At 40.9% G+C, this 22,160-nt stretch overlaps 1 protein-coding gene across 5 annotated transcripts; it reads left to right on the top strand.

The window, feature by feature from the left end:
* Positions 1–1,364: 1,364 nt before the first annotated feature.
* On the top strand, positions 1,365–22,008 carry PSMA3 (proteasome 20S subunit alpha 3). Of its 5 annotated transcripts, XR_008733357.1 has the most exons (13): positions 1,365–1,485; positions 2,761–2,843; positions 3,985–4,108; positions 5,023–5,124; positions 5,261–5,334; positions 5,931–6,003; positions 6,955–7,020; positions 9,974–10,020; positions 12,299–12,366; positions 12,501–12,565; positions 13,088–13,179; positions 19,346–19,462; positions 20,244–22,008. XR_008733357.1 is itself a non-coding variant. In XM_055717340.1 (12 exons), the coding sequence occupies exons 1-11, from the start codon at positions 1,465–1,467 to the stop codon at positions 13,130–13,132; spliced, it is 768 nt and encodes a 255-aa protein (XP_055573315.1). In that variant the 5' UTR covers positions 1,365–1,464; the 3' UTR covers positions 13,133–13,179; positions 20,244–22,008. The 5 variants fall into 5 exon arrangements, 4 of the variants coding, with proteins under 4 accessions (XP_055573315.1, XP_055573313.1, XP_055573312.1 ...); XM_055717340.1 differs by lacking the exon at positions 19,346–19,462; XM_055717338.1 differs by lacking the exons at positions 19,346–19,462; positions 20,244–22,008 and adding an exon at positions 13,917–14,060.
* The last annotated feature ends 152 nt before the right edge of the window (positions 22,009–22,160 follow it).

Below are 22,160 nucleotides of genomic sequence, written 5' to 3'. Positions count from 1 at the left end.
AACTACCCCCCCTCCGTGCTGCCCAGTGCTGAATAAACACACCTACTTTACAATCTGATAGATTGTGGAGTCTGATTCCGCATGTCGCTCCCCTAGTTTGTACATGTAACCAGGATAACCCCATCCCAGGTGGAGAATCCCACACTTGCTCTTGTGGAATTCCAGTCGATGGGTGACTGCCAAGCTCTCTGGTCTAGGCAGATCTCTCTGTGAGGTCTCTGTACCCTTGAGGGAGTCCACAGCTGCTCCTAGTTTAGGATCATCGGCAATCTTACTGTACATTCTGTAACAGAGCAAGATGAGTTTGGTATAATGCTCTGGGTGATGCTCTGTTTATGTTGAGATAAGATAGAGACTGCATGGCCTGTTTTGTTCCACTGAGGATGCTCTGAACAATTAGAAAAGGCAAGGTGGGCACCTGAAGGAGATGAGGAGATCATGAGTCAGGAGATCGTTGAACAAATAAAGCTGAAAGGTTTACTCCACCTAGACCCCACCTATTATGAATAGGATGATTAATGTCAAAATCAAATGAGTATGTATGTATATAAAGATGTTGTAACCTCTCACAAAAACTGTTTAAATTACCAGACTTTTCACTGAAAACTTTGGAGCTAGTTTGTCCAGTGTGAACCGGCTAGCTCCCCAAAGTCGCACAAAATAAATAGCTTCGCTGCTTAAAGACAAAATTAATCTCTGAGCAGTTGCTCTTTGCCGTTTTGGCATCAATTCGATTTCTGCGTAAAGATCAGGGGTCCTCAAACTTTTTAACCAGGGGGCTGGCGCGCGGACGCAGTGGCAGGAGGTCATCTGCGGCTGCTTGGTTCCCCCCCCAACCCCCGGAGGGGGAGGGCGGGGGGTCTGTAAATACCGGGGGCCGGATTGAGGACCCTGGGGGCCGTATCCGGCCCGCGGACCGTAGTTTGAGGACCCCTGGTCCAGATCATTTTTAAAAAGTACTTTTTTCAGCAGTACAGTGTTTACTAGTCACAAAACGCTCAGGCCAGCGCCGGTCCCTCAGCACGCCTGCGGCCCCTCAGGCTGGGCGGCTGCGCTCCCCTCAGGTGACCGGAAGTGGAGGGGGCTGAGGCGGTTGAACCGCCCAGCGGCCGTAGAACCGTAAGCGGGGGAAAAAACCATCCTGGCTCAGCGTGGGGCTCGCCCCCGGCCACTGGGAGTAGGAATCCCACGCTCTCCCTGCTCAGCTGGCCGGGCGCTCTCCTCACAGCCCTTTCCCCCTCCCCACCCGAGATGCCACGCCGATGCCAGCGCCGCGCCCCCAGCTGTGGCCCCGCCCTGCACGCGCGTGCAGCGCCCAGGGTTGCTCTGCGCTCTGGGCTAGCGCTGGTTGGCCCGTGTGGGAGCCAATGGCAGCGCGTGTTGTTGGGCTGCCCGCTCGGGGGCGGCGGGGCGGCGGTGGTAGGCGGGGTGCTCCGTCGGGCTGTGGCTGAGCGCGCCGCTACCATGAGCTCCATCGGCACCGGGGTGAGTGCCGCCGGGCCGAGCGCTGGGCCCTGGCGGCAGCGCGGCCACCCCGCCCGGCCCAGCGCCGCCGCGGGGGTCCGCTTTGTGCAGGTGGCGAGACGGGGGGCGACCGGCCCGGGGCGAGCAGCCGCCGCTTGCGCTTGTCCTCGTCAGGGAGCGCAGCCGCCGTGGGGCCCGGCGGGGCGCGGGCGGCCTGTTAGCTCGCCTGCCTCGCCGCCGCGGGGCCCGGGCTGTAGCCGGTGCTGAGTCACTGAGGCCCTTTAGGCGGGGGAAGCCAAAGGCGGGGCGCGGAGCGGACGCCAGGGGCCCGGGGGGCGGCGGGGGCTGGGGCGGGATCCCGGGGCGGCCCCCGGGCGGGGCCGGCTGTGGCTGTGACGCTGCGAGAGCGGCCCGACCGGGGCGGGGACCAGGTCTACCCTGTCGTGGGTTGGGACGGGGACCGGGTCTCCTCTGCCGCGGGTTCGGGCGGCGTGGGGGTGTAGCCGGCCCGGGTGGATCTGCCGCCGCTGCAGCGGCCCCAGGGCGAGCCTGTGCTCCGGGCGCGGGGAGGCAGCTGTGGCTCGGCCGGGGCTGCCGCGGGGCGGGGGGGCGCTTGGTTCTGTGCTCGGGGTCACGGCACAGGTCTCGCCCAGGGCTTCCCGGACTGGCGAGGGGCTGGCGGAGCCGCCTTGGGGGCCCTAGGGCCGGCTGTCACCTAGGGCCGGCCGCCTGCGAGAGCAGCTGCAGAGCGGCGGCCTCCAGCCGCCTTCCCCTGCGGCTGTGGGCTGCTTTAGCGTGAATAAAGTGGGGCTGCGTGTTTGGGCTCGGCCGAGGGTCCTTTAGCAGGAGTTCACGGAGCTCCTGCGCTCTCTGGGCTTTGGTCCCGACCCACGGCTCTGCACGGTGGTCGGCTCGCTCCCTGCTTGCCGAGCACCGTACGAGTGAGCATTTAAATTTTTTTCATGTTAATAAATATAAAATAAATTTAAAAGGCGCGCAGAAGGTTCCCATAGGTTTTGGGTGTTGCATAATGTACAGTGATTTCAGACCTGTGCAACGCCTGGATTGACAAGATTTGAAGCGTGGGTATATCCAGCAGTGATGCAAGGACTTCTGGTAGCTGTTAAGTGTTTGCTTGCTGTTTTTCCTGCGTCGTATGTTAGGGGGCAGCCTGCTTCTGGTACTTCATTGCCATCGATGGCATGCGGGTGACAGGCTTGCATTTTTAACAAAGAGACTTCTGAAAATAACTGGCATGTAATGACTTTTTCCTGACTGGTGTGTTTTCTTCTTCAGTATGACCTGTCAGCTTCCACGTTTTCTCCAGATGGCAGAGTGTTTCAAGTTGAATATGCTATGAAAGCTGTGGAAAACAGTAGGTAAGGTACAAATATCTGCATCGCTGTCTGTTTGCTGGCTTCTTTTAAAGCGGTATACTTGAACTAGACAAGCATGATCAGCATTGCAGATAAAATGATGTTGTTAAAATTAGTTCTGAGCAACAGTGTCCCCAGGTTCATTTTAGTAGGCTTCTGATTAGGCATAAAAGCAGTATAATCACTCCTGCTGTTTAGAAATTACTTTTGCTTGCTAGAAACAGGTACGTTGTAGGGAATGCACAGGAAAGCAATGAACGACCTCATGTGTGTTAAGGGCAATAAAATCTTTACGCTTTGGGGCAAAACCTGAGGTTAGGTCTTATCACTATATGTAAGCTGCTTCGCTGTTACGATAGTAGAGCTGCTGGATCAGTATCTAAAAGCCCATTTTGTGGCTGTGAATTGAGGCACTGAAAGACTGACACACTCGGAGCTTTGTAAATTTATAACAGCTTCATATGTATTTCTTGAGAAACTTGAGAACATCCCAAGATCTGCTAAAGCTACATGAGCTTCCCTGTGAGTATCTGTCCTCCCTCAAGTATATGCAAAGGAATGCTGGAAAGTGCCAGTCCCAACTGTGCTTTAGCAGTAGCAAGACATGGATCGATTAGCAAGGCATGGAATGGATCACCCAAGTGTCTGATCATAGCCACAGGCTGCCAAATAAGGATTAGTGAAAAATTTTGTGTAAGCCATGTTTGGTAGTTTGTGCCCAATGATGCACTTTTTGAGGGATAGAGAAAGAGTTGTTACTTCTTCTAGACAACGGTGAATTTACCAAAAGAAGAGGTTAAACGGTCCATGGTTTTCATACTAGTGTTGTTCAGCTCAGTGATGGGGCAGCAGGTGTGCCATAGCGCCAATGCCACTGCTAATTGTAGTCTGTTTGGAACTGTTTGGGTAGGGACTTTTGGTAGCTCCCTCCTCCTTTGTTTAAGAAAACGTTTGTAGGCTCAGTGATCTTTAGTGGTTCCCTTCCCCCCGCTTCCCACCCACGCCCTTGTCTTCAGTGCTAAAGTGGAGTTGTAACAAATCTACTTCTAGGGAAATCATGTCATTGCTTATTTTGTTAATTCTCTGTTATGTATTTTACACTACAGTTCTGTGTGAGAAACTTAAAATTTATCTTGTCTTTTAGTACAGCAATTGGGATAAGATGCAAAGATGGTGTGGTCTTTGGAGTAGAAAAACTAGTTCTGTCCAAGCTTTATGAAGAAGGTTCCAATAAACGTCTCTTTAATGTCGATCGACATGTTGGAATGGTAAGTGCTGTTTAGTTTTTCCTAAATTGAAAGGTAGTCCCCTCAAAAGTACAAGTCTACGAATCAGAGAATCAGTACTAGGAAGATTAAGAAAGCAGTATTAATGTTTGTGTGTACAGAATCAGAAATGCCTGTTTACTGTTTTCTGTAATTTATTCTTGATTGAAGACATATATAAATAAAACTCAAATTTAAAATGGAAGATACACGTATTTTGAGGCAGTTTCTGATTTTTTTAAATGCTTTTCAGCGTTCTAGTTATGTAATTGTAATGTAACTTGAATGTAAATACAAAATGCAAGTGTAAAGTGGTACTTTACTATGCAGTTAACAGGTAAGGTGTGTTAAATGCTTTTCAGCGTTCTAGTTATGTAATTGTAATGTAACTTGAATGTAAATACAAAATGCAAGTGTAAAGTGGTACTTTACTATGCAGTTAACAGGTAAGGTGTGTTAAGGGGAAAACATGCTGCATACAAGATTCTCTTCTCAGCAGTGTGGGAGTTGGCTGCATTCTTTAAAGGCTGATTACTGGCTAATCCATAATGGTGATGTTAGGATGATACCAAGCAGAGGTCACTGTGTGACAGAAATGCCCGAAACCATCTGTTGAATATGTATTATGTCAAGTATTGTTTGGGTCAGTTGTGGCAAATCATAAGACACTATTTAACATGAAGGTAACTTTGGTTATTGACTTTCCCAGAGAAAAAAAAATAATTCAGTACTAGTATAATCATATTGACATGTTTTGAGCTTGCTAGCAGATGGATGGTTTGATTGAATTCACTTGTAGTAGTACGTAAAATTAAGTAAAGATCTTGGTGAAGTCACATAATTAGACTTTTGCCTATTAATTTTATTAAGTTATTGTAAGATATGTTTGGCCTAGCTGATGACAGTTATCATTTCAGGCAGTAGCAGGTCTGTTGGCAGATGCTCGTTCTTTGGCAGACATTGCTAGAGAAGAGGCTTCTAACTTTAGATCTAACTATGGCTACGATATTCCACTGAAGGTAAGAAATTGGTGCAGTTCAGTCATTTTTTTTGGCTTTCTTAGTGCTGATGCAGAGAACTAAATTTTATTACTTGAAGTTTACTTATTTCTGTAAATAAGGGTTTCCAATGTTTGGTGTGTTTTTTTCCACGTAGCATCTTGCAGACAGAGTGGCTATGTATGTGCATGCATACACGCTGTACAGTGCTGTCAGACCTTTTGGTTGCAGGTAAGTCTTTCGAACATACACTATTAGTCAGTATCTTTTGTTTCACAATTGCTTGGAACTACCTAGGTTGTCTGAGGTCTTTTTTTTTTTAAACTTGGAATTAGTAACCTACAATTCATCTCGTAAACAGATTCTCTTCCCCTTTATTTTTGTGTGTGTAATACCTTAGGTGAAGAACTCAGATTTGCTAACAGTATGCCCAGCTTCTACACAGATTGCCGCTTTGTCCCTGAATTTTAAAGTTGAAGAGTTGATGCTGTTAAGTCTGTGACAGTGATGAAAGCAGAACTGTCCTCTGTAATCATCCTGCTTGCTCTTGATACCTGAAGAGTAGGTTACAACTACTATGCAGTTCTAGTACAAAGGGACTAATAAACTGAGGTCTCGTGTCTGGTTACAGATAAGTAAAATGTTTCTGGCAATGTGCAGGTGCTTGGCTGTCATGATAACACTAAACTGTTCAGACGGGTTGCTTAACAGAATGTAGTAGGGCAGGAGTTTTGCTGCAGGAAGAATGTAGGAAACCTGAGCTGTAGTCTCTAATTCTGTGCACATTGGTAGAAGGAAGTGTTTCTAATTGCACTTTTTTCTTGCAGTTTCATGTTGGGGTCCTATGATGATGATGATGGTGCACAACTGTACATGATTGATCCATCAGGAGTTTCATACGTGAGTGTGCCAAAAATACTTTGATCTTGGCTGAAGTTGCCCTTTTAAAAGTTCCTAGTTAGGAAAATAGTGTGTGTTATTCCAAAAGAGCTATTAATTTTTTTCTTTTTGCCTGGGAAGATCTCTGGTGAATCACTGTGTAAAACAGAGGTGGTTTTTGTTAATTTGCATATTCTTGTAAAGTGTATTTCTTGGGAGTACAGTCTCTGCAAAGCTGGTTTTAAAGCTTGTCTCAGAAATTTGGGAGTTCATTCCACCTGGCTATAGCCAATGAAAAGGCCAATGCGCTGCCCCAAAAGGGTGGCAAGTACTGTATGATACCCGGGTTGCTGCTAGACAAGAGAGGGCTGTTACATTGACACTGGCTGCTAACAGCAACTCAAATCAAAATAGATACTTTTGTTAATCATTGTTAGTTCTGCCTCTTCAGCTGCATATTACACGCAGTGATACACGCTCATCCCGTTTAATTAATTTTTTTTTTAATTTTTCTTTCAATATATCCAATACCATAGCTGTTAAAGTGCTTAATTTTTATGTGTTTACACTTCAATATATTTTCATGGTGGGTAGGTTTCGTGGTTTTGTTTTGGGATTGTTTTTTGTATCCAGTAGAACTTCTCTAATTCTAGTTTGCTCTTCCATTTACTGTAATACCAATAAAAAAAATTATCTACTGCAACGAATTGAGCAGATACATTTCTGTACAGGAACTACTGAGCACTTCTCTTTTCTATCAACAGTGGTAATACTTAATCAAGTAATTGGGTTCTATTCAACAATTTGGGAATGTGCCCCAATAGAAAATAATGCCAAGGTTTACTGTGTATTAGCCTCTCACTATATGAGTAAAGCTGGGGTTTCCTATGCTAAGTGACAGTAAGAACCATAGAGAGTTTAGTATTTAATTACATTTGCATAATTCTTGGGTTTGTGGTTTTTTTCTTCTAGGGTTATTGGGGATGTGCCATTGGTAAAGCCAGGCAGGCTGCAAAAACGGAGATAGAAAAACTTCAGGTATGATGTTACGGTTTTGTTGTGCTGTTTCAAGACAAGTATTCCTAGCTTATGTTACCTTTTTGAATGCCTAAAATATATAAAATACAGAAGAAGAAGACAGAGTATTTCTTTGTACGTTCTAGGAGATGTTTTAGCCTCTGTAATAGCAGTATTTCTCAAGTCTTGCTCATGAGCAATGGGTAGGCTGTAGGGAGCATGCGTGTTTCAAACCATAAACATACACTCCCATGCGTGCCAGTGAGCAAAATAATTGAGTGAATATGAAAGTGTAACTAAGTTTTTAATTCTGAATGAAAACCTTAGGGCAGCATGGTACATAGTGGTGTATCTTTTTTTTTTTTCTAAAACCTCTTTTCATGTCTGATCAAAAGGACTTCAGTGCTGTGAACACTAGGAAGAGTACAGCTCTAGAGCACACCAAAAAGGGCTGTTTCTGTTCAGCATTACCTGCTTGCACAGTACTGTAATACGTCAAGTGTTAGAAGGAGGTTTTGAGAGAGCACACCAGGAAATTGTTTTGTAGCCTTCTGAAGGAGCATGCGAAAAGGTATTGAAGTGTGCCTTAAGCTGATTTAGAATTACGTTTGAATCCTAAAAGATTTGTCTTCCTCTTGTGTTTTAATATCTGACATTCTTGGAACTGGAGACAATATAGGACAGAATTCTGCTCCTGGTCTGTCTCATGTCATTCTTATTTGATACCCTGCTAGTATCTTATTTATGGGTTTTGTTTGCAAAAGTACACCACAGCTGTTTATGGAAAGGTTCAGAGTTCATATGGTAGTTAATTTTTCAAGAATAATCTGTTAGTGGTGCTGTAGCATCGTAACTGAAAAATTAGGATGTTCCTAGACTTGATTCATTCAGTCTTGAATCTGGTCAGATGCTTGAATACCAAATTAAAAGAAAGAAGCTTATAAGATTATCTGATCTTGATGCTGTAATTGTGGCATCTAGGAAATCACAATTTCAGTTTCCATGTGTGTCAGATAACATATAACCTACCTCCAAAACCTCGTTTTCATGCAGTGCTGGGATTTTCAAAACCTTCTATTCCATTGACTGATTTTTGTAGAGCTAGTAAGAGTGTGTATTGCTTGAACTTTACAGTAAAGCCTGTAAAATTTAGTGTATGGGAACAGTAGTGTGCCATATGGCCTAAGTGCATTTATTTATTTAATGGTTTGTTTGCAGGATCTCTTCAGTAATGCATATGATCTTGTCACAGCAATGTAGAGCAAGTCCAGTCTTGCACACCAGTGCTTTTTGTTAAGCCATAGCCTGGGCAGGTTTCCAGGTCAGAGTTAATTTTGACAAGATTAATTTGTCAAAACTGAAATGGGAAAAAAAAAAAAGTACAAAAGCTTTTGTGTGGGGTGGTACTGCCTACAGTAGCCTGTCAATTAACATCTCTTCCCGTGGAAGAGATGACTACAGGTTGAAAGTAAGAGGCAAGCAAGTAGTCAAAACTTTAAACCCGCCTTACAGGTACGGCAGAGTACATAGTGTATCCGGGAGGGGACACAGTACACGAAACCCTCATGTAGCTGAGGTGCAAGCAGAAAACACTGCATTGATCACACTGGTTGTATCTTATGTGAATGTCTGGTATCTTCAGCTGTGGGAAAACCCGTGGTCATGTGGAGAGTCGTTGAATCTCTTGGTCTCTTCTGCAGTGCTTCTCATGCAGCTCCAATGCTACATACAACTTTTTGATATATGGACATGACTGTAATTAACTCTTGTGATAAACTGTTACAGTGTTTACTCTTACTGTCTGCAGAATTAATGTACCTGGGGTGGGAAAAGAATAATGGCAAAAAATTAATTTACTTCAATTTTCTCTTGTAAATACATGTGAATAGTAGCAGAGTTTTGGGTTTTCCTATTTGACTACTAACTTTATATGCATCAATACACATAGTAATTTGTTTGTGTGACACAGGTTGTATCTGTAGACAGCAGCCAGTATAGATAGTGTCACGAATATAAGGGCTGGGGCAATGGGTCTCTGTTTAGGAAACTTCTTGGGATGGGTCTGTGATGGCATCTTTGTCTAAGCAGGCATAGGCATTCCTTCTCTGGCCCATTGCTTATGTGGGGCTGTGTTTCACCCCAGAAAGTGCCATGGCACTCAGCGTGAACAAAAGGCAGTTGTGAACTTAATTCCTTCAACAGTGTCTCAAAACTAACTTTGATACTACAGTTTTGAAAACACTTGAAAAATTGAAGAGATGGTAAACTGCATTAATGAAATACAGTAGAATATATTACTACTTCATAGTCCAGAAGGGTTGACTGGCAAGACATTTGACTTCCAAACATAAATTTATTATGTCATGGAAGCTGGCACAGGACTTAGTTTTAGCTGTGAAACTGTCAAAAAGACTGTGATTGTCAGTGAGAAGATATAAAATGGCATGTATACAGCTACATCTGGTTGTTAACGCTGGAACAGTATTGTCCTCTAAGGGCGTTGCTTAAAAGTCAAAATCACTTGCATAAAATGTTGATAAGACCAAAACTATTACTATACTGTGTAGAAAGAATGTGAATATTATGTGAAAATATAGTGCCTCCCGTATATCGTACCTCTGGTTATTTTATGTCAGTTGATGATAAAGCATTTAAGAACACGTCAAGCTTTTACGATGCTAAGGTTATCTGTTCAGTTCCCAAGTTTCCAGCTGATGAGCGTTTTAAACTGGGGAAGTTTCCAAGTAACAGTTTTTTCATAGAATTTTTCAATGGTAAAGTTCTTCACTGCAAGAGTGACTTTCGTGTAGCAGGTTGAAAGACATGTTGTAGAGAATAAATTTGTTTCTAGTCTTAACTTTTTCTCACTTTCATCGCCACTGAACAGTAAGCTCATTAGGCATGGGAGCATCCACATGCTCTGGCCTTGTGGAAGACAGCACAGTCCCTTAAGCTGTGTATTTTTTGTCTGCAGATGAAGGAAATGACCTGCCGTGATGTTGTTAAAGAGGTTGCAAAAATGTAAGTCTCCAACCTGTTTTCCAACTTGACTGTGGTAAACTTGCTATGGTTTCAGACTGAAGCTATTCCTTGTAGTGTAACAGGTTTAATTTCTGCTAGATGAGTGCTCATGCTGACTCTAGTATCTTCTGCTATTAGTATTTTTTCTCCTTTTGTGACATGGGATATGCTACTTGTTACTGAAAAATGCCAAAGGATGTGAAAAAATAAGCCTTTTGGTCTCTTCTGCTACTTTTTATAGGTGCAGCTTGTAGCACCAATGGATTAAAGGTTAAACTGTCTGAATATAGTAACTGTTTTAAAAATACATAAACCAGGTGACAGATGGGGGGGAAACTCCTTGGTGTCCTGATTCTGAAGTAAGAGTTCTACACTTTGTAGAGCTGTACCGTGTGTACAGATTGAACAGTGAACTGATGCTTCAGACATTAAGCAGCAGTCCAGAAATGAAGATGAGGTCTTTGACACAGCCTTCCAATTTGCCTACAAAAAGACTCAAGTGCTTAGGAGAAAAGCAAAGTGTAACTCCTTGCTTAAAGATGCTTATATGGTATAGCTGGTCTCATTTAAACAATAAAGCTTGATACCACATGAAAAGACTGGAAATACTCAATTTGCTATTCACTGATGCAATTTAGGACAACGTGTCAGTGATACAATTGCCTGTAGTCACTAATACTACCCCACAAACTTTTGTGAGGATAGTGTACTTACAGGGTAAAAAAGGTACCATTCAGTAAGCCATGTACTAGTGAGGGGGAAAAAAAGATACCAGGAAGAGAGATGACTTTCCGCTAGGTAGAGCATGAGTGAGCCAGTAGTAAACTATTTGGAAAAGACTTTGTGAATTAGTATGACTTCAAACAAATACAAGTGTCCTTTCAGGTCTCTAACCACTTCATTTTAATGCATATGTTCTGTGCTTGTCACAAATTTAATAATCTGCAGCTGCAAAACTGTAACCTCCAGCATTTTATAGTTATTACTTGGGAGGTTATAAAGAACTGATAAATATGCTTCTCTCATTGGTGTTGCAGCATGTGAGTTTATTTCAGAGTTTGTGTCTGAGGTTGTCATGGCAGCAGCTAGAGGAAATAATTGGTGGGATCTCTGTTCTTAAAACCTAGCAAGGACCTCAAAGCAATTCTAAAAGGCCACAAATAAGGCATGGGTTTTCAAATAACGAAAAGGCTTGTGTTCTTTAATTCTGCCTCAGCTCAAAACTTAATAGCAGCTCTAGATATAGTTCTGTTTTGAACTCCTTAGTAGCATTTAGCAAGATAGCAAAGACTTCAATAATTTTGTTAACCCTAAAGTACTAGCCAGAGTCCAGAGTAATGACTTCTTCAAAAGCTTATAATAGTACACTTTGTTGGAAAGGGCTTATAACCAGCTGAACGCCTAAGAAAGGCCTTATATAAGCCTTATTATCTTAGGCAATGATTAGTAAGTCCAGTCTAACAGCGACAGAAGGTTGTCAGAACAACGTAACCATATAGGGATGTTTCCCTGGACAAGAGTGTTAACTGTCTTCTTTATATATTCACAATACTTTTATCAAAATTTAATTGGAACTACTTAACTGTGGTGCTGAAGGTATTCTTCCTTCCTTCATAAACTCCAAGCTTTCTAAGTTGGCTAGAAATAGGTAGTATTTTTCAGCTTTTGAGTTGTTAATGCTTTCTGAAGCAAACTAAGGAATACAGCCTTCTCAATAAGTGAAGTCACTTATTGAAGTTATTTTAAGTTCTACTGTTGTTCTGAGTGTATGTCTCAATTCAGCATTGTTACAGTTGTTTAGATGTTCTGCCACTGAGGACTGAATACTATGATGCAGTCAAATCAGTATTGCTCTTATGGTGTCACATTTTTATCCCACAGACTAAGGAGTGATTTCCTAGTCTGGATGGTGCTGTGCATGCTGTAATACTGCTTGTAGCTTAAATTCTGGTTACTATCATGTTTGCTGTGAGCATTATATGTATTATAGCTAAGCAGAAGGCAGGCAGTGATGACATAGCCTTGGCTGTTCAGTACTTGAATCTTAATGTTTGTTCTGATTAGGATAAATCAAACATCTCAATCTGTATCTTAGCTGGAATCATTTAATATATTGTTATGCTAGTGATTAAACCTATAAAAGTCTCCGGTGGCTTTTGTGTGCATGGGCAGGGAAGGGGGAGAGCCTCTGTTAACCATAAGAATACTTCAACAGAAGAAAGTATATTTAGCCTAATGATCAATCTGTTCTAATCTGTACTTTATCTGTTCCTTCCAGAATCTACATAGTTCACGATGAAGTAAAGGATAAAGCTTTTGAGCTGGAACTCAGCTGGGTTGGAGAAAGTAATGCATTTCTGTAATTCTTATAAATATACAGAAAATCTTTTAACTCTTAATTAAAACATTGCGTCTTAAATTCACTCAATGTCACAGTCTTTGTGTGACTTCTACTTAAGATGTGTTCTTTTTATTGACAGTAACTAATGGAAAACATGAAATTGTTCCCAAAGACATCAGGGAAGAAGCAGAAAAATATGCCAAGGTAAGATTTGACTTCGGTGTCATCTCAGTGCTTCACTTGACAAGTCTAGAGTAGAGGAACTAACTGAAGGTTAGGCCTCTACTGTTGTGATGACTGAAAAATGTATAATTACAACACATTACTTCAGTGTTAGCTGAGGTTATTCTGAAGAGAGAATAGTGAAGTTTACAGTGTAATCCAAGGGTAGTTCTTTGTAATTCAGCAGGCTTGCACAGGTGGCGTGTTTCCCCTTCAAAAGTAAACTTACTAACTCTTCAGCAGTGGTGTAGTGAATAGGAGACAGTAAGTCATTTGCCTAGTAAAGATAATCAGCTGGAGAAAGTTAGACTTTTGGAATTTAACAGCTTTGCTTTTGCTGTAAAATTACTGATGGTGCTCAGTACTACCTCCTAAAGATATGAACTAGCTTTGAATACAAGGCTTTGGACAGAGAGAGGATTGTGAAGCTACAACAAAACTCACTTTGCTTATTATAGGCTGAATTATAAAACAACTTTTTAATTAAACTTTTCTTTAAAACAGGAATCTTTGAAAGAGGAAGATGAATCAGATGATGACAATATGTAGCACATTGTTACTTCCAGACAAGTTCAACTTTTCTTAACTTACAACAGGTTTGTTTGTAATGTATTAAGCATGGGATGTTATTATACTTGTTGGAAAAAACAGAGCAACCAACTTGCACTAATAAATCTCCCATTTTACTGTCTGTTAGCTTTTATTTCAAAAGAGTATAGGCCAGCATCATCAAGAAGCAGCTGCACTCTGTATCAGAACAGACATGAAGTTGTTACCAGGCTGGTGTTGCTTCCTCTGCCTACAGCACTCTGAGCCGCACTAGGCACAGAAAAACAATTGGCTTAGAAATTTGACAAGTCTCTTGTTTATGTTGCATAGTTTAATATTAAAAACTAGTACTTGGTTATTCCTTGATTAACCAGTATCATGATTTGTAGTTCACTCAGTCACAGTCTGTGATTGCTTCTGGCAGAAGACATGAGAACATACCTAACTGTAAAACAGCTGGTTACAGGGTAAAGTGATGTGCACAGCCGATATAAGAAGTCCTTTTCCTGAGCTTCTACTTGTTATCTGAAGTATCAAGTCTAGACTTATTTGAAGAGTAGGAGAAATTAAAAACTAACTCAATTTTAAATATTGCTTATGTTGAGTTCTAAAGCTGGGAGATCTATTAAGCAGTGTAACTGGAATTAATGCTCGAAGAGCTAAACTGTTTGTAAACAGTTTCATTCAGCTGTAGCTTAAATCACTTCTGAATCAGCTTTATCAATTGTTGCTCTTTCCACCAATTGAAAAAAAGCTTTCCTGCTTTTTTTTCTTTACTTCCTAGGAAAAAAAGACTGTCTATTCTAGTCACTTCAGTGTGTTGAAAGACAAGGTAACACACTGTTCTGTTCACCACCTTTAAACTCAGTTAAAACTGAAGTCTTGTTTCATATGCAGTTAAAATTCTAATGGTCATCTTAATCTACAATGTGTACTTTTCTAATGAATCAAACTCCTCAGCTTTAGCACTACACCCTAATGATCACCAGCCCTTAAAACAAAAGCTTTCCCTTACAGGTTTATTTTTATACAGGGTTTTTTTCCATTTGAAAAAAATACCTGGCATTCTGTAGTCTCCTTTCTAATGGGTTAAAGGCTATACTTCATTTTTGTGACAAGAGGAAGTCAGAGAGAGATAGGTCTGCCTTCATATTTGGTGACTGTCTCCAGGCTTAAGCCTTAGCTGGAGTCAGGCTACCTGAACTTTTGCCTCTCCAGCTGAGCAGAGTTTTCAAAGGCTGCTGGAACTCCTTGATCAGGTCTGCTTGAGCTAACATTAATCATGACCATGACAGATAAATAGTCCTTCACTATTTCCTTCTGAAGCAATAGTGTAGCTGTTACACTGAGTCAGTCTTTAGTTCTGTGTTGCATTTCTCCAAACTGAATTTACTACTGCAGCTCACTGCTGATTCAGCTGTTTGGTTCATTAGCAAGTGCCAGTCAGGAAACTAATGACCACTCTAAAGCTTTAGCTGCAGGTTGATCTTCCACTCACTGTATATGACAGCAGACAGACTACTTTATTCTCTTCACTTTGTCTTTATTCTATACCTAAAATGTTGCTGACAAACTGCTAAATGGAAATCAAAAGCCATCCTCATGTGTGGCTAACACGCATCCATCTAGTCCTTTCAGTGACAGCCACCCAGTAAGTGTAACAACAGTTACACAAGTTCAGGTTTCAAGGTTAAGTGAGAAGAGCAAGATCTGTTGTGTATGTTCACAAGATAAAGTAGAAGGAAGATGTTCTAAAGTATGTGCAGAGATAGAGGTAGGAACAAAGCCACATATTTGTTGAGTCAGTATTTCTAAATAGCTATTCATGAGAGAACAAGGCCATCTAAAAAGCTCCTTTGAGGAAGCATGCTCTTTATTTTTTTTTTTTTTGCTTGTTTTGGAAAGGTACATGGGAAGTCCAATGCAAAACAATTTAAGAGTCTGGATAATACATACAAAGTACTGCACAGCAGTCTTGCCTGTCACAACAACATTTAGTTAAAACAATAACAAGGTGATTATTGCTGTCAGGTTCTTTTCCAAATTAAATCACTAAGTTATCAGACTATAGGCTCGATGTGTTTATGAGAATGGATCTTTATATATGGTTAAGAAAAAACCCTATTACTTCCAGTTCCAGTGACTGTAGATGGGGAAAGAGGAAAAAAGTGAGCATTAGAAGGCAGGGGAAAAAAATTGCATTTATGTAGGAAGGGGGGGTCAAGGAGGAATAAAGCAGCAAAATTTCAATACTGAAATAGCTTAACTTTAGAAACAGAAAGCTAGTAGGCTTCTGCTTGATCTGGAATTAAGTGTTGCTACCTCTTAACAATAAGGCCCAGGGAACATTAGAATAGAGCTCTAGTCCAGAAGGACAGCAAAAATACTACTGCAAACTCTTCATTACAGCTGGTTTTATACCCTTAACCTAGCTGCAGTTCAAACTGGGGTAACTAATGAAACAACTACATTGCATTTAACCACTTACTAATTTGAAGCTGGTTACTTAATGCTTAATTATGCAGTTGTGCAGTAGCCATCATAATGTTTCACTAATTTAGTCCACAGCTGATAGGCTAAATTCCAACTTTAATGAATCTTGCTACCAAGAATTAGTATTTGATTTGTTGCTGTGTCAAACAGTGGAAGTTGAGCAGGGAAAGAAGTCTTCCAAAAAGAAGGAAGTGGCTATTCATGGCAACATAGACCACACAGACTTAAAAATGCAGTGGGACAGCATGGTATCATTAAACCCCAATTAAATGTTGAAGACCATGAGTGGGGTTTTTTTTCTATATACATACAGCTTTGTGGGGCAAATCCCTTGGTGAAAGCTAAGCTCCAGAAGGGATCAAGCTAGACCCGAGATTATTTAAGTGAGAACTACATGTTACAGAACAAAATAAAATAGTATTAAATCTCAACAACAAAAAACCCCAACCAAACTTACTTGTAGCAGAGGCTGTTTTAAGTAAAGGACTAGGGAAAGAAAAGCATCTAGCTGTACTGTAGATACTCCCTTACCCTCCAGGCTTCAACAATATCTAGGGGGAAGAGTTTGATTTAAGCCCAGAGAAAACTGATCAGGTAGCTAAAACAAAGATTTGAAAGCTTCTACCAGTCACATTTCCTGTAGCTTTAGCTCTGGAACGTGTCTGGAGAAGGTATGTCTGCTCAGTTTGTGAGGCAGAAGCTCTGGAAGAGCTATTCCTTGAGGCAAAGGATATCATACACACCTACTTAAATCTTACTACTTTTGAGTAAGCTCACTCTGTGAGCAGCAAGATTCATATGCCAAGAGACTAAGGCAGTCCAGCTGGCTGACTATTCAGAGCTGCTTGCAACACATGCAAGCCTAATGTGATAGACCTCACAGCAGCAGTCTGACTGACCTCTGCGGGCTCCCAGAACCAGCCTTCAGCAACAGAGGCAGCATGCTTTCCTACAGAAGCAGGGCTTGGATCCCCTTCCCTAAAATTAAAATTAGCTTTTATAATTGGCTTGAAAATGGTCAATTATAACTTCATTGTATCAGTACAGTGTGAAAGTGTATTGCAGAGCTAACAAGTGGGCAGGGTAAAATTTTCTGAACTGGAGATTTGAGCAAGAGGCGATTCTTAACAGCCTCATTTTGATAATTTCTGCCCAAAGCACTAGGAAGTTTCAGTTCTAAAGATATTAGAAAAGCATAATTAGCCCATACCAAAGTAGCACTTCTTGCTTTGGGCTCTGTAAGTAACCTACTTAGTCCAGACTCTGCCCATTTATGGGAATACATAATAGAGTAGAAAGTCAAATACCCACTTGGAATGCATAACTGTAGTTCTTGCCATTCTGAAACACTTTTAGCTTAAGAGTTTTAATGGTATATTCTGTTGCTTAAGACCCAAAGCACAGGCTTTAACAGAACACTAGAAAGTAAAGACTGTGTAGACCAACTGATCTCTTAAAGTCATCCCTCCACCAAGGAATATTTTAGAAGGATGGATCCAACAATGACACAAGAGTAGGCTGTACAGTAAGATGCTTCCTTTCCCTTTAAGTCCTATACATCCACTGACTGTTACTCAGCACCTGATCACTACTGCGATATTAAATAAGACTGGGTATGTCACATTCCCCATTACAAATAGCCAGCAAGTCCACATACAGAAACCTAATTCTCTTGAACAAAGAAGTGGACTATGGTGAACTGCAGGTGACAAAAAGAAAAAAAAAAGGCTCAGTATTTAGTTTACTTACATACACCCTCATGGCTGTACCAGGACAGATTTTAGAATATACAACTGGACTTAGTTCAAAAATCAAGTTTAGGCTATTGCATGAGGATAATCAATTTCCATTGTTTGTACTACCTTTACATGGCCATAAAAATTACTGGTTTGGATAATACCTTCATTACAACTGCTAATGAGATTATGGTAAGATTGAGCTGTTAGAAGCTCAAGAACAGCAGCTCATAGAAGTAACCCATATGTAAAATTTCCTGTGTGACAGATATCCATAAGGGTATCTCCAAAAGAAATACTGCTAGTCTGCATTTGCTGCCTTCTCTCAGAAAGGAAATGTTTCAAACTATTTGTCTTATGCAGATCTGAAGTATGCTAAGCATCAGGTCATTTGTTACTTCCTTCTCATCACCAAAAATGGCTTGGTGGCCTGAGGTTTAAAAGCCCCACATGCTGAATGAATGACTGTCTATACAGATGCAGTACTGCTTGGGATGCTATCTGGCTACATAGTCCAAGTCATCCTTAAGAAAGGAGGTTTGGAATAACTACATAGGCTGTTTTGCAAGTCTCTTCCTTAAGATAAAACTGTAACCATAGAAGGGAACGCAGAATAGTGAATTCAACAATGCATCTTAAGCATTTACCAACTGGAAGATAATCATGACCTTAAAATAAAGTGCATAGTTTCAGGATTGAGGAGAAAAATTATATTGGTTGTCATGACGATTTTCAAACTATAATAGCACCAAAAATACGGTACAGAGACTGTTCTCTCCCCCTCGTTTTCTTTCTTCAGTTGCGTATGCCTATAGGACAAGGACTCACTTTTCCTCCACCCACCAGTTTTTCAAGTTACATGCAGCAAGGAAGTTACTTAAGAATTTAGAGCTATTTTGAGACACCAACTGCTTGTAACCTTCCATCATAGAAGATCTCGCTACCTATTACATCTAATCATACAGATTTGCAGAAAATGTGGTAGAAGAGGTAAAAGCGTAGCCTTCCTAGAATGTATTTACTGGACAAACAGTATTTGAGAACATGGGAATTAGAACCAAGTTCAAACCAAGTCCCCTATTTCCAGATAGACTCAGCAACCGCCATGCAGTGCTTTTTCACTTTCAGTACACTGCTATTAAAGGACTTGAGAACAGGTTTCTAAAAACACTGTTCTTACAAATTGCTATGCCAATCAAAAATGGACAACTAGAATAAAGCAGGCAGCAGCATCACCACATAGTTTAGAGTCAAAATGCATATATAATCAGATACACAAAAGCTGATATCCCCTTAAGTCCGCCCTAAAGTTAGGTGTCATTTGGTATACGTATTGCCTGCATATCCAAAATACATTCATTAAGATTCCAGTTTCAGGAGATTAATAGTAGGTTCAATTACAATAAATTCACCCAGAAGATACATTCCAAATGCACACAGTCCCAAAACCCACCCAAATGGTGCCTAAGTTTTTGGAAGTGAAGCTTATTTTGTTTGCAGAGCTGTTAGAAAAGCAGGAAATCTGCTAATTTCATTTTTATGGGGGGAAGGATGGAGACCTATTACATTAGACTACATTAACAGGTGTCAAGAGCAGCAAAGGAAGTGCCAAATGATTTTAACACAGTGCTTACCTAAAGCTCAATTTCAAGTTCTTAATTCTAGGTATTTTCACAGTCTACAAAGCACACCATTTGAGAGGCTCTTTTTTTCCCCCCCCAACGCTCTTCTATATACCTCAGGAATGGAAATAAATATGAAATCCTGTTTTAGGAGGCAGAATCAAAATGTAGCGTAAATCAACTTACAGGAAATAGGTTAACAAGCAACTGCTTCCCCCAGCCAAATACTTGTTTTTCTGCTCATACCAGTTTGTCACACTGTGCTGCTCGCAAGGAGGAGATCACTCCAACACTAATGAAAGATCTTTCATTGATCCAGAATAATTAAACTCTCCAAAAGGACATGTATTTTGTTCTTTCAGAGTTCTGGATGTCATATAACACAGCTCATTTCAGTGATTCTGTTGACAGCTGTATGGTGTAACTAATGGGGTGACAGACTGCACAGAAGCACTGCAGGGGAAAGCATATCCCTGAAGGTACAAATGAGTCAGCAGTACAGTCTTGCAATTAATTCACAGGTTAAGTGTGCATTACACAGCATTGATTGTCAGCTAACTTCATTGCCACCCCTAACAATATCCTCCAAACAATATAAAAAAAGGCGGTTAAGTAGGAAAAAAATTAAAATTGAATCACTGGCCAAACTGTAGAATCTCATTAACAGCAGCTGCTTATAGCTAAAAAATTTAAAAGGCTGATGGCATAAATATTTTTTTAAAAGAATCAATACTGACCAGCTGCAGTCTCATCAGCTGAGGTTGAAAAGTTAACCCTAAGTGATGAAAGTAATTTGGACAAGCAAAAGCCCTAGAAGGCCACATAACCACTGCCTTAACTAGCTTGCTTTTACTAAGCACCCATGCCTTGCAGATGAAGCACTCTGCTGCATACGTACTATTGGTGGCATGCGTGTTGCTTTCTGGAGACTAGTTACAAGGGAAGACTACATCTGTAGTCCTGATTCAGTTGGGCCATGTTGCTCTACAGCCTGCATCTGTAACAACCTGTTACTTTAACCAACAGCTTATCAGTGCTGACAAGCATGAGTGACACCAGTGCTGGCAGGTGGACAGTGTTCAAGGACTCACCATCACTATTAGAACCCTATTTATCTCTACAAGTATGGAAAGATGTATTCTAGTAAAAATCGAAACTGAGCAAGCCACTACCAGTGTCTTGAAAAAGACTGTATACGAGAATATTGCTCTTAAAGGCTTTATTTTCTTCTTGTACTTTTTAACATGGCTATGTTTGCAGCAAGAAGTCTTACTGGGGAGGAAGGTGCCTTCCAAGCTAGCAACAGGCAGCATGAATGAGGAAGAAAGATATTTCAGATTTGCCATCACGGATCACTCAAAAATACTTGCGAAAAACAAGAAAACCCTGAATCTACTAACACAGGTATTGAGAAATTAATCCAACCACAGTTAGTTCTCCTTGCCGAAGTAGAAACAGCTTATTTCAGCTCTGCAATATCAGCAGCGATCAATGTCTTGGATAAGGATAACATTAGCAGCCTATTCATTATATATTTACTCCCAGTCTGTTATCACAACAGGCTGAAGAAGTGACCATGCCGTTACTCTAAAGTAGATACCAGAAGTTAAATATTTAAGGAGGCATATCTTCTATTTCAGAAGCTTAACTTATTCAGAAGACTGCAGTAAGATTCTTCAAATACAACATGCAACCCCATTTAAATGTTAAAACTTTAAAGACTTTTTCTCCTGTTAAGTTTTCATGGCAATGAAATACGTAATTGCCACTCCCAAACCCCCCACAGGTTTTGCATTCAGGCTTTACCCTGTAGGTTTGATTTAGATGGGAGGTTACTCAAGCAGTAGTATTTACAAACAAGATTTGACTCTGTTGGGAAGAATACAAACTATTTAGGGATGCAGATGGAAGCTTAAATGTTTTCAGCTTAAGTTTATTTCAGGAACACTAAAACCCTATTTGCTCTAGATGGGCGACTGACTATATTTACACAGAAAACACTCCCCGAATCCTGTAGAAAAATCGTATCTTCTCACCTTGAAAGATCCGAACTGCCACAGATAAAATGTTTACATCAGTAATAATGTCTACAGCTCAGAAGTCAGGGAAAAAGCTGCATGCTGTAGGGATAAATTTTGAAGCCAGTTAAAAAGTACAGATAGTTTTAAGAATTAAACGTTTACAATACTGGAATGGCTGATGGACTAACATAGCCAGTATGCATACATGCACAGGGGACATGTCTAGTACTAGTCTTGTGCCTGTCAAAAGTTACATGTAAAGCCTGAAACAGAAGGTTTGATTATTCATGACACATAGATCTAATCCTTCCCCTTTACTGCTGGCATTCAGAGACAAGCTGTTACTTTGAAAAACATGTAAGGATGCTCTCCTTCAGCAGTCGCATGAAGTAACGTTACTAATACCTAGAACAGTAACTAAATTCTCATTTGACTTCAAGCACCTCCTTCCCAGTTTTGAAAGACAGACCGATCACTTGATTGCAGATGAGAACAACCAGAGTCCTTTGCCACCTCCAAATTAAAGCTGCCGTACAAATCTTCAGCTTGCACTATTTTCTGCGACACTGCACAGCTTCCGCAGTGTAATTGTAATAGCCTCCTTATTGTCACCAATGTGAAGTGGTAGTCCATAGAAATAATACAAGAAATTAAGTGGATTTGTAATTAAATTCCGTATCTTGCACCCCTTTACTAGGCAAAAGAAGTTAGACACCTATATTCAAACAATTTAACAGCACATGACAAACATGCAAAAACTGGCTTTAGAATCCAATCTCAAGTAAATGCTGGCAACAGGCACCCTTCTTCCACAGTTGCTAAATTAGGTAACATTAACATTTGATACAAAAACATTAGCTATCATAATAGAAAAGTGCATTCCAGAAAGAATAAAAATAGTCTCTCGCAACACAGTTCTTATGCTGGCCAAACATAAGATTACCAAATTGGTCTTAAAAAAAAAAACAACAAACGAACATTTTATGTCTGGAATTAGAAGATTGCATGATACATGCCAAAACACCCACACACAGCTAACAGGCCAGGGTGAAAACAGCAGTTACATCAGTGGAGAACTAAAACCTCTTCTCTTGGTGCTAAGCTGCTAATAACACCCATCAGCTAATGCATCACTGATTCCTGCACACACTTTGTA

This window comes from Falco cherrug, chromosome 7 (genome assembly GCF_023634085.1).
Source record: "Falco cherrug isolate bFalChe1 chromosome 7, bFalChe1.pri, whole genome shotgun sequence".
Taxonomy (NCBI): domain Eukaryota; kingdom Metazoa; phylum Chordata; class Aves; order Falconiformes; family Falconidae; genus Falco; species Falco cherrug.
The sequence above is the reverse complement of the archived record's forward strand: the minus strand, read 5'-3'. Positions and strand labels throughout refer to the sequence as shown.